The 12,333-nt window shown below is 32.7% G+C and overlaps 1 protein-coding gene across 1 annotated transcript; it reads left to right on the forward strand.

Annotated features, from left to right (window-relative positions):
• Positions 1 to 1,451: 1,451 nt before the first annotated feature.
• On the forward strand, positions 1,452 to 9,074 carry LOC115700067 (plasma membrane ATPase 4). Its single transcript, XM_030627624.2, has 15 exons — positions 1,452 to 1,784; positions 4,218 to 4,337; positions 4,436 to 4,672; positions 4,786 to 5,547; positions 5,619 to 5,741; positions 5,848 to 6,097; positions 6,222 to 6,386; positions 6,625 to 6,863; positions 6,974 to 7,006; positions 7,111 to 7,192; positions 7,296 to 7,456; positions 7,572 to 7,745; positions 7,923 to 8,105; positions 8,198 to 8,379; positions 8,505 to 9,074. The coding sequence occupies exons 1-15, from the start codon at positions 1,728 to 1,730 to the stop codon at positions 8,599 to 8,601; spliced, it is 2,865 nt and encodes a 954-aa protein (XP_030483484.1). The 5' UTR covers positions 1,452 to 1,727; the 3' UTR covers positions 8,602 to 9,074.
• The last annotated feature ends 3,259 nt before the right edge of the window (positions 9,075 to 12,333 follow it).

Consider the following 12,333-nt stretch of genomic DNA (forward strand, 5'->3'; position numbering starts at 1 on the left):
TCGTCAAGGAGTTGTGGATCCTTCTTTAGCCAAGGCCATAGGCCTTAAGGAGGTTCTCAGTTGGCTCAAAGATCAAGCTTTTGTTGGTGTGATTATTGAATCAGATAACCAAGTTCTAGTTAATGTTGTTTGTGAAAAGAAATATATGTAATCTTTATTTGGCTTTTTTATTGTTGATTGCATTATACTTTTAAACAGTTTGAGAAATGTGTCATTAATTTTGTTAAACGGTTTGTAAATAAGGCTGCAAATTATTTAGCTAGAGTTGCTTGTTTATACCCAGATTGTAATTATTGTGGGAGGTTTGTTCCCACTAATTTGAAAGCTATTCTTATAGTTGATTTACAGTAGAAATACTCTTATTTTTTTAAACAAAAAAAATACTCTTATTTTTTTTAAAAAAAAAAATATTAATAGTTATATTAAGCAAAATGATCATACATACACCAAAAAATAAATAAATAAATAAACAATGATCTAAAATTCTTAATAATACAATCTCATCTATTACAGAGATTAAAGTTAGCCAATAATATAACCCAAAATATATATATATATATATATAATATTAATATGCAAAAGAAAACTCCTATGTCTAGAATTTATTATGATTAAAATTAAGAACATCAACTATTTATATTTATTAAAAAATTTATTTTATATATATATATATGTGATGTATAATTGTGTAAATTTTATTTTTGATAATTATAAGTATAATTTTATTATTTTAAAAAGTAGAAATTAAATTAAAACATTTTCTTGAATGCCAAAAGTATTATAAGGGGAATTACCCTATATACTTTTTTGTTAATTTTTTTTTTTTTAAATTTATGGTTTGAGTTTTTAAAGTAGTTGCAGCGCTAGTTGCAATATAGGTTTTTATATAATTTTTTGTTGCAATTTAGGTGTTAGCGCTAGTTGCAATAGGGGTTTCTATGTAAAATTCTGTAAAAATGTAAAAAAAAAAAATGTTTTAAATTATAAAAATAAAAAATTTCCTTATTTATATATATATTTTTAATATTTATAATTTTAATAAATAAATGTGTATTTTTTATCTGAAAAATTATTTATTTATCTATTTTTTTGCTAAATGTCTATTATCATTGTCATGTATGGATTTTCCCATCCTAATAAATAGAAATTTTATTTAGTTGACCAAGACAAAAAATTAGTTGGAAAAATTAATAGAAAAAAATGACTAAAAGCCATATTTAATACGACTCTACCACCACAACCCAAATCCATCGTAATCAGAATTCACCGTTTTTTCTTTTGGATTTGAAAGGATTAACATTCACCGTTGATCTATAATGAATTCCACTTCTCATAACATGAAGCCAAACGCAGCTTATCGAAACACCACCCAAGTGGCGCGTATCAAGCAATATGGGCCCCACTAAAGTGACGGAAATAAGTGGGCCCATAGCCCAACAGAGTCGAAGGACCGCAAGGATACCAAAATTTTGCATATAAATATGAATCGAAGCAGAGTGCAAGGTCTCTTATTACTGCCTCTCTTCCCCATTATTCCATAAAAAAAAAAAAAATAGTTATTATTTTTATTTTTTTTTTGTTTGGAGACTTTTCCAACCAAAAAAATAATTATTTGTTGTTTTTCCTATGTTTCTCTATAGTGTTTGTCTTCTTTCTCTATAAATCGTTTCATTTCTGATATATTAGAATCGTCTTCATCTCCGTTTAGCCTTTTGAGCTTTCCAATCATGGGAGGTGAGAAGGGAATTACGCTGGAGCAGATCAAGAATGAGAGCGTCGATCTGGTATTCCTTCCCCTCATCTTCTCTTTCTCTTTGTCTCCATGTCTGTTTTGTCTTTTCTTGAGAGGTGTTTATGTTTGGTTGCTGAGAAAGTTAAAAAGTAGAAATCAAGTGAAATTTTGGATATATTTAATGCTTCACGTTGTTTTTCTTTAATTTTTTTTCTTCAGTTACGGAGTGATTTTTAATCTTTGTTTACATATAATATAATACAGGAATTACTTATTTGAATTTGTTAGTTGTTTCTCTCATAATCTTTCTCGTCAAGCGTCAACTAAGAAGTACTAATGACTCTTTTTCTCAAAAAAAAAGGAAAATGAAAGTAACTTTTTATTACGATTCTAACGACAGGAAAAGAAAAGAAGAAGATATTTATAAAATCACGATTTACGGCTGTATCAAAGCTTTTTTATTCAATTTTTTAATTTTCTACAATTAAGCCGATGAAAATTGATGGTGTTCATTTCAACGACGGCGACAAGTGGAAACTTTCGTGAGTTACAGTGCTGTTTCAAAAGAAAAAGCAACTGTAGTTGTTCTAGGACACGTGGAGTCCATCGACTGGGTCCGCTACTGTCACAAGCGACCTAGATGTCCCCCTCCACTGATTTTTCTTCATCTTCTTAATTTTTTTTCTTAAATTTTAAATCCTTTAGAATATATATATATTTTTTTTTTGTGGAGAAAAAGAAAGGTTGTTTTCATGAGAAAAAATATCACACAGAAAGAAAAATAGCATTTTCGAAAGGCATACACACATGGAATCAGCGCCTTGACAGCGCACTCTTCTTTATCGAGTGTGGCTCAAAAGAGAAATGGAAAATTAGAATAAATACAACTTATCTTTTGTCTACTTTTTCCCACTACGCGCTATCTAGCGTGTGTGAACTACGTGCTTTTAGTATATATATATTTTTTTGAAAAATATTAGTATATAATTAAATATCTAATTTTATATAATTTAATTTAATAATTTTAGTGTTAGATACTAATAGAATAGCAGTACTTATTTTTTATTTTTATAGCAGGACCTGATTTGGTGTTGAAAAAAGAGAAAAAAAAAATACAAGCTTCTGGTTACTCTAGCCAAGCACCACAAAAAATAACATATAATTATTAGCACAAATTAAAATCAGATCTCACATTATTTTATTTAATAAATAATATAAAAAGTACTAATTAATTACAATATGTTTAATAACAATTTTCAATTAATAATAAAAAATTATTAATTAATTAACTGTTATATATATATTCTTTTTTTGTCCACCTCTTTTTGGAATTTGGGCATACATGCTCACCTCACCTTCCGTGGTACCTTTGTACTTTTGATAATTTTGCTATTTTCTAGGGTAGTTTCTATATATATATATTCCTTCAAATTGAAATAATGTTTCCTCAATTACGCATTAATATATATATTTGGATTCCATTCAAAAATATATATATATATATATATATATATATATTTGGATCTTTACTGAAATTAACACTAATTTAATTAAATTAATTTGTCTATTCCCCAGAATTGAAATATAATAAACATTCCCCCCGCCCCACCCAAAAAAAAAAAACCTACTGAACCTAACACATTAATTATTAAAAACTTAACCAAGACTTTTCTTTAAGTCTCAATGTAGAGAGGGGAAACTGTAAAGTATTTCTTTTTTTTATTTTTGGATTAAAGTAGTGTTAAGCTCCTATTTTTTTTACAATCTGCTGTCTAAATATGTATCCAAGTATATACAATATTTACAGGGCAGAAATTTTTCTCCGATTTATTATATTTAAACAAAATTTTAGGTGTGTTCTTTTTTAAGAAATTTTTTTATTAATAATTTAAATAAAATAAGGTTCCTTGAGTTGAGCCCCAAACTTTGTATGTGCGCCTCTGACTGAATAATTACGTAAATATACATAAGATCACATGATCGGCAACTGCATACCTTTAAAAAAAAGCCGCCTTAATAACTATACTTTGCTATAAGACACCTTATTGTATCTAACATCACAATAATGAAAGATTAATTTACTTAATAATGGTTTCGGAATTAATTTTTCTTATCAAATTATATTAATTCATCAAACGTTAGGAGCCTTAACAAACACTTTAAACAAATATTACACCATTGCTACAACTAAAGATGAGTTAAACACGTAAAAAGGAAAGCATTTACTAAAATAAAATTAAATAGTTTCAGTAAACAAATATTTTCCAATGATATAATTAATTAGAGCTAATCATGAGAGAATATCATTTATTTAACTGTATCATACGTCAAGGCTTAATTTTCCCGTCATAAGTTTAGCAATAATAATAATAGTTAAAAATGTCTTATCGATATGAGAAGAATAGGTAATCTGGTGAAGTCAGGAATGTTAGTTAATGACAGATTCTTATGACTCAAATCATGAATAATTTGTTGTTGGTTACAGGAACGGATTCCCATGGAGGAAGTGTTTGAGCAGTTGAAATGTACCAAAGAAGGACTGTCGTCAGATGAAGGAGCCCAACGGCTTCAAGTCTTTGGACCAAACAAATTGGAAGAGAAAAAGGTTGACTTCATAACTTATTAGTAACTGATGTTATTTCTTCACTTCCAACATCTTGTGGTTGCTTATTATGATGGTGTGGTTTCTTTCTGTCCTAACAGGAGAGCAAGATTCTGAAGTTTTTAGGCTTTATGTGGAATCCTTTGTCCTGGGTCATGGAAGCTGCTGCTATAATGGCTATTGCCTTGGCAAATGGTGGTGGAAGACCTCCGGATTGGCAGGACTTTGTTGGTATTATTGTCCTGCTGATCATCAACTCAACTATCAGTTTTATTGAAGAAAACAATGCTGGTAATGCAGCAGCTGCTCTCATGGCTGGTCTTGCTCCAAAGACTAAGGTAAAACAACAGCCTCACCATCACCATCAGACTTGTTTGGTTTTTAGCTTTTATGGTATTTTTTTTTAAATATGTTCTTATATTCTTCTATTGAACATTTAAACTTGTTATAGGTCCTTAGAGATGGTCGATGGAGTGAGCAAGATGCAGCAATTTTGGTTCCTGGAGACATTATCAGCATCAAGTTAGGGGATATTGTTCCTGCTGACGCCCGCCTTCTCGAGGGTGATCCTTTAAAAATTGATCAATCTGCTCTAACTGGAGAGTCCCTTCCTGTCACTAAACATCCTTCAGAGGAAGTGTTTTCTGGTTCAACTTGTAAGCAGGGTGAAATTGAAGCAGTTGTGATTGCCACTGGTGTTCACACCTTCTTTGGCAAAGCTGCCCATTTGGTGGACAGCACCAACCAAGTTGGACACTTTCAGAAAGTTCTCACTGCTATCGGTAACTTCTGCATTTGCTCCATTGCTGTTGGAATAGTAATCGAGCTAATAGTTATGTACCCTATCCAGCACCGCAAGTATAGAGATGGGATTGACAATTTGCTTGTTCTCTTGATCGGAGGAATTCCTATTGCCATGCCCACTGTTTTGTCTGTTACAATGGCCATTGGTTCCCACAGGCTCTCTGAGCAAGGGGCTATTACCAAAAGAATGACAGCCATTGAAGAAATGGCTGGCATGGATGTGCTGTGTAGTGATAAGACAGGTACTCTGACCTTGAACAAGTTGACAGTTGACAAAAACCTGATTGAGGTGTTTACCAAAGGGGTGGAGAAGGAGCATGTTATGCTTCTTGCAGCTAGGGCGTCAAGGACTGAAAATCAGGATGCTATTGATGCTGCAATTGTTGGAATGCTTGCAGATCCAAAGGAGGTAAGCCAATTGAATTTTTTGTTTTTTTCAACTTCTTATAAAGAATTCTACTGATATTATGAACTGGTCAGGCAAGAGCTGGTATTAGAGAGATCCATTTTCTTCCATTTAACCCAGTAGACAAAAGAACTGCTCTGACCTACATTGACTCTGATGGTAAATGGCATCGTGCTAGCAAGGGAGCTCCTGAGCAGGTAACCTTTCCTTTAACATAATGTCTCATCATATGACATATGGTATGGGGTGACAAATGTTTTTAGGAGAAATAGTAACTCACATGTTTTGCATGTTTTTAAACAGATAATTGACCTTTGCAACTGCAAGGAGGATGTCAGGAAAAAGGTTCATTCAGTAATTGATAAGTTTGCTGAACGTGGGCTTCGTTCTTTAGCTGTTGCAAGACAGGAAGTACCTGAGAGGACAAAAGAAAGTCCAGGAGCACCATGGCAGTTTGTTGGTTTATTGCCACTGTTTGACCCTCCCCGACATGACAGTGCAGAAACCATTAGGAGAGCTCTCAACCTCGGTGTCAATGTGAAGATGATTACAGGTTTGTCTTACTTGTACTATAGATATTTATATATTTTATTCTTAATTGCTATTTTTTATTTGAATACGGATCAATTTTCATTCCAGAGACTGTTTTTAATTTGTGTGCACTTCTCACTTTTCAGGGGATCAGCTGGCCATTGCTAAGGAAACCGGTAGAAGGCTTGGCATGGGAACAAACATGTACCCATCTTCATCATTGCTAGGCCAAGACAAAGATGCATCCATTGCTGCACTTCCTGTGGATGAATTGATTGAGAAGGCTGATGGGTTTGCTGGAGTATTTCCAGGTAACTTTGCACTTCTTCTTTTCTAAAATATACATGCATTATATTGTACTACTATAACCCTTTTGTCTAGCTTATGTCTTGGTTTTCTAAGGTCTTCAAAATGTCTAACCACCCTGCTTTTTCTTGATTTGGTGTCCTTGCAATGTTGTCAAACTATATTTTAATTGTTGTAGTATTGTTCTCAAATTTGTCAATTTGTTTTCTTCTTCTGATGTGATGATCTCCTTTCTCATGACAGAACACAAGTATGAAATTGTGAAGAAGCTTCAGGAGAAGAAGCACATCTGTGGAATGACAGGAGATGGTGTGAATGATGCCCCTGCTCTAAAGAGAGCGGATATTGGAATTGCTGTTGCTGATGCTACTGACGCTGCCAGAGGTGCTTCAGATATTGTCCTCACTGAACCTGGGCTGAGCGTCATTATAAGTGCAGTGCTAACCAGCAGGGCCATTTTCCAAAGGATGAAGAACTACACCGTTAGTTTACCTTTTTATGTTATCATTCTTTATTTGCAATTTGGTGAATTTCTTAAATTATAATTTTTACATGCCTAATCTCATTCTGTATTGGCTGTTCCTTTATGCAGATCTACGCAGTTTCAATTACCATCAGAATAGTGGTAAGTTTTGCACAAATGAAGCTTTTGAAACACAATTGTGACAAGGCATTTTTTTTCCCAATTAGTTTTTGTGTGTGTTCTCATTATGTGTGTCATTTTGACAGTTTGGATTCATGTTCATTGCTTTGATATGGAAATTCGACTTTGCCCCTTTCATGGTTTTGATCATTGCAATTCTGAATGACGGTGAGATCACTTATTACAGTACTACAAACTAAGGTTACATATTATGATGTACTTCTAAAACGTGAATCTTATGTTTTTTTTTCCTCTTTTATGTCACCTATAGGAACGATTATGACAATATCTAAAGATAGAGTAAAGCCATCGCCTATGCCAGACAGCTGGAAACTGAAAGAAATTTTTGCTACTGGGATTGTTCTTGGAGGTTACTTGGCACTAATGACTGTAGTGTTCTTCTGGGTTATGAGTGATACCGACTTCTTCTCTGTAAGTACCTGTCTTGAATCTTCTACTAACTTCTAATTTTCTTGGTTACATACAATTTCTTCTTTCTCCTCTATAATCTACTTATGTTTCTACTTTTACCTATTTTCAAATACAGGACAAGTTTGGTGTAAGATCGTTGAGAAATAACCCTCCTGAGATGATGGCAGCCTTGTACCTTCAAGTGAGTATTGTGAGTCAGGCTCTTATTTTTGTCACAAGGTCTCGCAGCTGGTCCTTTGTTGAACGCCCTGGACTTCTTTTACTCGGTGCTTTCCTTATTGCTCAATTGGTAAGAGTTTTTTCTATCTATTGTCACTGTTTTATGTTGCACTAGTTTATTTTTGAATCTTTTTATGAGGTGTGGTGTCTACAATATTATGGTAACTGAGTCTCAATAGTGTAAGAACTGTTTAGTAACATGTGAGTTAAGCTTCTTTCAAGATAAATACTGTATTCTATTGTTCAGATTGCAACCTTCATAGCTGTTTATGCCAATTGGGGATTTGCACGAATAAAAGGTCACGGCTGGGGCTGGGCTGGAGTCATCTGGCTATATAGTGTAGTAACATATTTCCCTCTTGATCTTCTCAAATTTGCAATTCGCTACGTTCTTAGTGGAAAAGCTTGGGACAATCTCTTGGAGAACAAGGTAAGGTTTTGTGTGATTGGAGAATAGGTCAAGTCATTGATTTAATTAAAGGTGTCATTTTTTTTGTTTTATTGATCGCTTTCTTGTAACAGACTGCCTTTACCACAAAGAAAGACTATGGAAAAGAAGAGAGAGAAGCGCAATGGGCTGCAGCACAGAGGACACTCCATGGTCTTCAACCACCAGAATCTAACAATATTTTCCCTGAAAAAAGTAGTTACAGGGAGCTTTCAGAGATTGCAGAACAAGCCAAGCGCAGGGCTGAGGTTGCAAGGTGAGCAAGAGATTGTTTTTCCTCAATATTTTGATCATTAGAAGAACTACCATGATTGAATTTGTCTCTGTTGCTACGAAGAAGAAAATTAAAACAAAAATATTTGTTTGGATTTATGATTGCAGGCTTAGGGAGTTGCATACACTCAAGGGTCATGTTGAGTCAGTGGTGAAGCTGAAAGGTCTTGACATTGATACCATTCAGCAGCATTACACAGTTTGAGGGCCTAAGCTATTAATATCTTCAGAGAGAAGAAAGAGGGAGGCTTGAATGGTTTTCTACCATAGAAAGGGAAGCTCAACAAAATTAAAACAACGATGATGATGATGATGATGATGATGATGATGAACTTTGCTAAAGTTTGTTTCTGTCTAGAATAGGGTGATATTTCCTCATGCTAGAAATTTTAATTAGCTATTTAATATTGTCACCTAAATGCTGAGGAAACTGTTTTTCTTTTTTTCTTTTGTTTTTTTTTTTCAAGTACAACGATATAAATTTACATTTACTTCTTGTGTTATGGTTTCTTTTATTAACGTGGTTTGCTTCTTGCATTATCACCGTACATAATAGGACATAATGTTCTAATTTTGGGGATCGACTCTCTGTCCCTATAGTATTGGTCTATATTATATATGACTCTGTTACTTTCGAAAGAAAAATAAAAGGATTTTACCACCACGTACTGAAATAAATGACCTTTTTCTCGGTTTTGCCCCCATTGAGATTTATGTGCATTTTAGTCATTTCACTTGCTTCAAAAGGTGCTTTGTCAATTTCTCCCCTCTTTATATATGTAGGGATACTATTTTGTCCTGTTAGTGTATTTTAGGTGATGTATTCTTTGATGTACGGCAGCCGTTAATAATGTACCCTGAGATTTATAAATAAATTCACACACATTATTACGTATCTTGGGACCTACCTGTCGTACAATAGAATACATTCCATATTTTACATTTTTAGTCACAAAATCCGCTGCCTATATATATATATTTATATGATCCATACTCTTTATATTGTGGTGGGTTGAATGTTAATGTGTAGTATTTCCACGCAGTCCAGATTTTTGCTTGGAAAATTTGAGGCTTTTATGCTTCTAAGACACATAACTTAAACAAAACATGGTAAGAGTATTTACATACACGCACACATATTTTACTCCAAAATATTACACACCTAACCTATACACCTATGGACAAATTGTTATTCTCATTCTCTCTCCTTTCTCATTCTAATCTTCTCTACCCGCATCACCACCCACCCATCAATTTTTATTTGTTTTATAACCATCCATTCAATTTTTTTTAATAATTTAAATCTTAAATCAAAAAAAATTAAAAAAGAAATTCACTTCAAGCACTGATTAAAATCCATATTTAGCAATGGTACATGACAAACTTGATGCATTAAGTAAAATAACAATGTTTTAAATTAATGATTATCGACTGTCCCATAAAAAACTTATCGATGTGTAAGGATGCTTAACGATGGTCCTATGTTACATTTTTTAGGCACAATAAATAAATCAATGCTTACCAACAGCTTAATGGTAACGATAATGGAAATTTGATTTCTTTTAGGGGAAAAAATGATATTTAGCAATATTTAATGATAGTCTCATGAAAACTATATTTTTTTGGCAAAAAAATATACTAAATCAATGCTTAACGATAGTCTTATGAAATTTGATTTTTCAGGCAAAAAAAGATGCTTAGTGATACATAACAATGGTTTAGAATGATCCTATGAAAACTTGATTTTTTTTTAATGCATAAATGATGCTTAACGAAAATCAAGCGATGGTCCTATGAAAACATTCATTTTAGGTAAAAAAAAGATGATGTTAAATCGATTCTTAATGATGGTCTAGTGATAGTCCTATGAAAACGTGAACTTCTTATGCGCAAAAAAAATGTTTAATGATGATCTAGCGATGGTCCTATGAAACCTTAAAAGTTTTAGGTGAAAAATGACCCTAAGTCGATGTTTACAATAGTCTTATGAAAATTTAATTTTTAGATAAAAAATGATGCTAAATCAATGTTTATTGATGATGTAGTGATGATACCATGAAAACATGATTATTTTTTTTAAGGCAAAAAACAACATGAAATCGATCTTTTGCGATCATGCTGTAAACATTTGATTTTCTAGGCAAAAATGCTGCTAAATTGAGGCTTAGCTATACTAAACGATACAGAAAAATCAATGATAAATTGATGCTTAATGACAAACCCTATGAAAAATTAAAACTAGTGAAAAATCGAAATTTTAAAATGTAATTCACCTCAAACTAAGAACGAAGAAAGTTATGCCTCAACAAAATTTTTTAAGAACGTCATCACAAATTATCGCTAAATCATCATTTCAATATGTTCCATTATGCTTGCCTTGAAGGATAAAGTTTTAATACGGTTATCCTTAGATATTGTTAGGTATCGATTGAACATCTTTTTATACTAAAAAAAAAGTTTTTGTAAGAGTATCGCTAAGTATTTGATTTAGCATCATTTTTTTTTTTTTGCCAACAAAATCAAGTTTTTATCATACCATTGCACCATTGTTGAGTATTGTTAAGCATCAATTTAGTACCTTGTAAGGTTTATATTTTTGACAGATTATATTAACAGTGATTCCAATCTTATTTGCGGTGTTTATCTGTTCTAACTACATGTGAATATTCTGTTAGTGTCCACGTCAGTCAGTTATGTATTAACATCTGTCATGAAAATGTTGTTAGGTCGATTAGAACTGTCTGTCTATATATAGCTAGTTCTATTTTGTGACTTGGTTAACTAGCTAATTCATTTTCTTAGTTAATTCAGTATTATCGCGATGTATTGTGTGTGGTATCTGGTATTGTTCTTTGTTTTTACAGGTCTGATTGAATAGCTTGGTGATGGTTATCCATAGCAGAAAGATCAGAGCCTGTTCGAGCTGAGTTCAAACTGAAGGAAGTTCAGTGTTATCTTCGTCATCAGATCTGCAGGGATTTCAGATTGAAGAAAAGTGTCGAAGAAGAACTTAGCTGATGCACAGGAAATCTTGTGTATTCAATCAAGGATCTTGGTTGATGTTGGTAATATTTCACTAAATGTTGTAAAGATTGTATTAAATACTTAATTGTGAACTGGTGATTGTAATATGAATCTTTGGATTTAGTAGATGTTATTACCCTAGTTCGGGGAACCCAAGCACTAGTCGGCTGAGATTTGTTCTCAGTGCAGATGAAGCTTGTAAATCATTGTCTTCATTACTGTTTACTCTTTAACCTGATTCTTGAATGTTAAAGTTACAATTGCTAAATGATTTCTTAAGTAACTCGGTAATCTGAATCTAGTAATCAATCCAAGTTGTTCTTTCATACCTAAACAGTAAATTTTCATGGGATTGTCACTAGACCATCATCAATCATTGATTTTGATTGAAAATCTGTAAAATTGCATAGTTTCAAATCTTTAAAAAAAAAAATAACAAATAGAAAATCTTGTGCGTAAGTGTTTGAAATTCATGAATTAGTGTTCTGACTAAAAAAATTATTTATTTTAAGTTTTGAATTGAATTTTTAATTATTAAAATATAAAAATGTTGATTCAATGGTGCTATCAATATGTTCATGTCCTTTTAATAATGGTGGTGGATAGAGAGAAGAAGAAAAGAGAGAAAGTGGAAGAAATGACAGAGAAAAGGGGTAGGGCTGAACATCGGGCGGGTTTACCGGGTTTCGGGTTGGCGGGTTTCGGGTTCAAAAAAATGAAACTGAACCCGGACCTGAATAGGGCACGGGTTGGCGGGTTGGCGGGTTGGCGGGTCACGGTTGGTCGGGTTTAGCGGGTTGGCGGGTTGACCCGGTCAACTTAGTCAACTCGGTCAACTCTTTAAAAAAATTAATTTTTTATTCAAATAATTATTTTTTTTTATTTTTTTATTTATTAAATTAAGCATATATAA

Source organism: Cannabis sativa, chromosome X (genome assembly GCF_029168945.1).
Source record: "Cannabis sativa cultivar Pink pepper isolate KNU-18-1 chromosome X, ASM2916894v1, whole genome shotgun sequence".
NCBI classification, from domain to species: Eukaryota; Viridiplantae; Streptophyta; class Magnoliopsida; order Rosales; family Cannabaceae; genus Cannabis; species Cannabis sativa.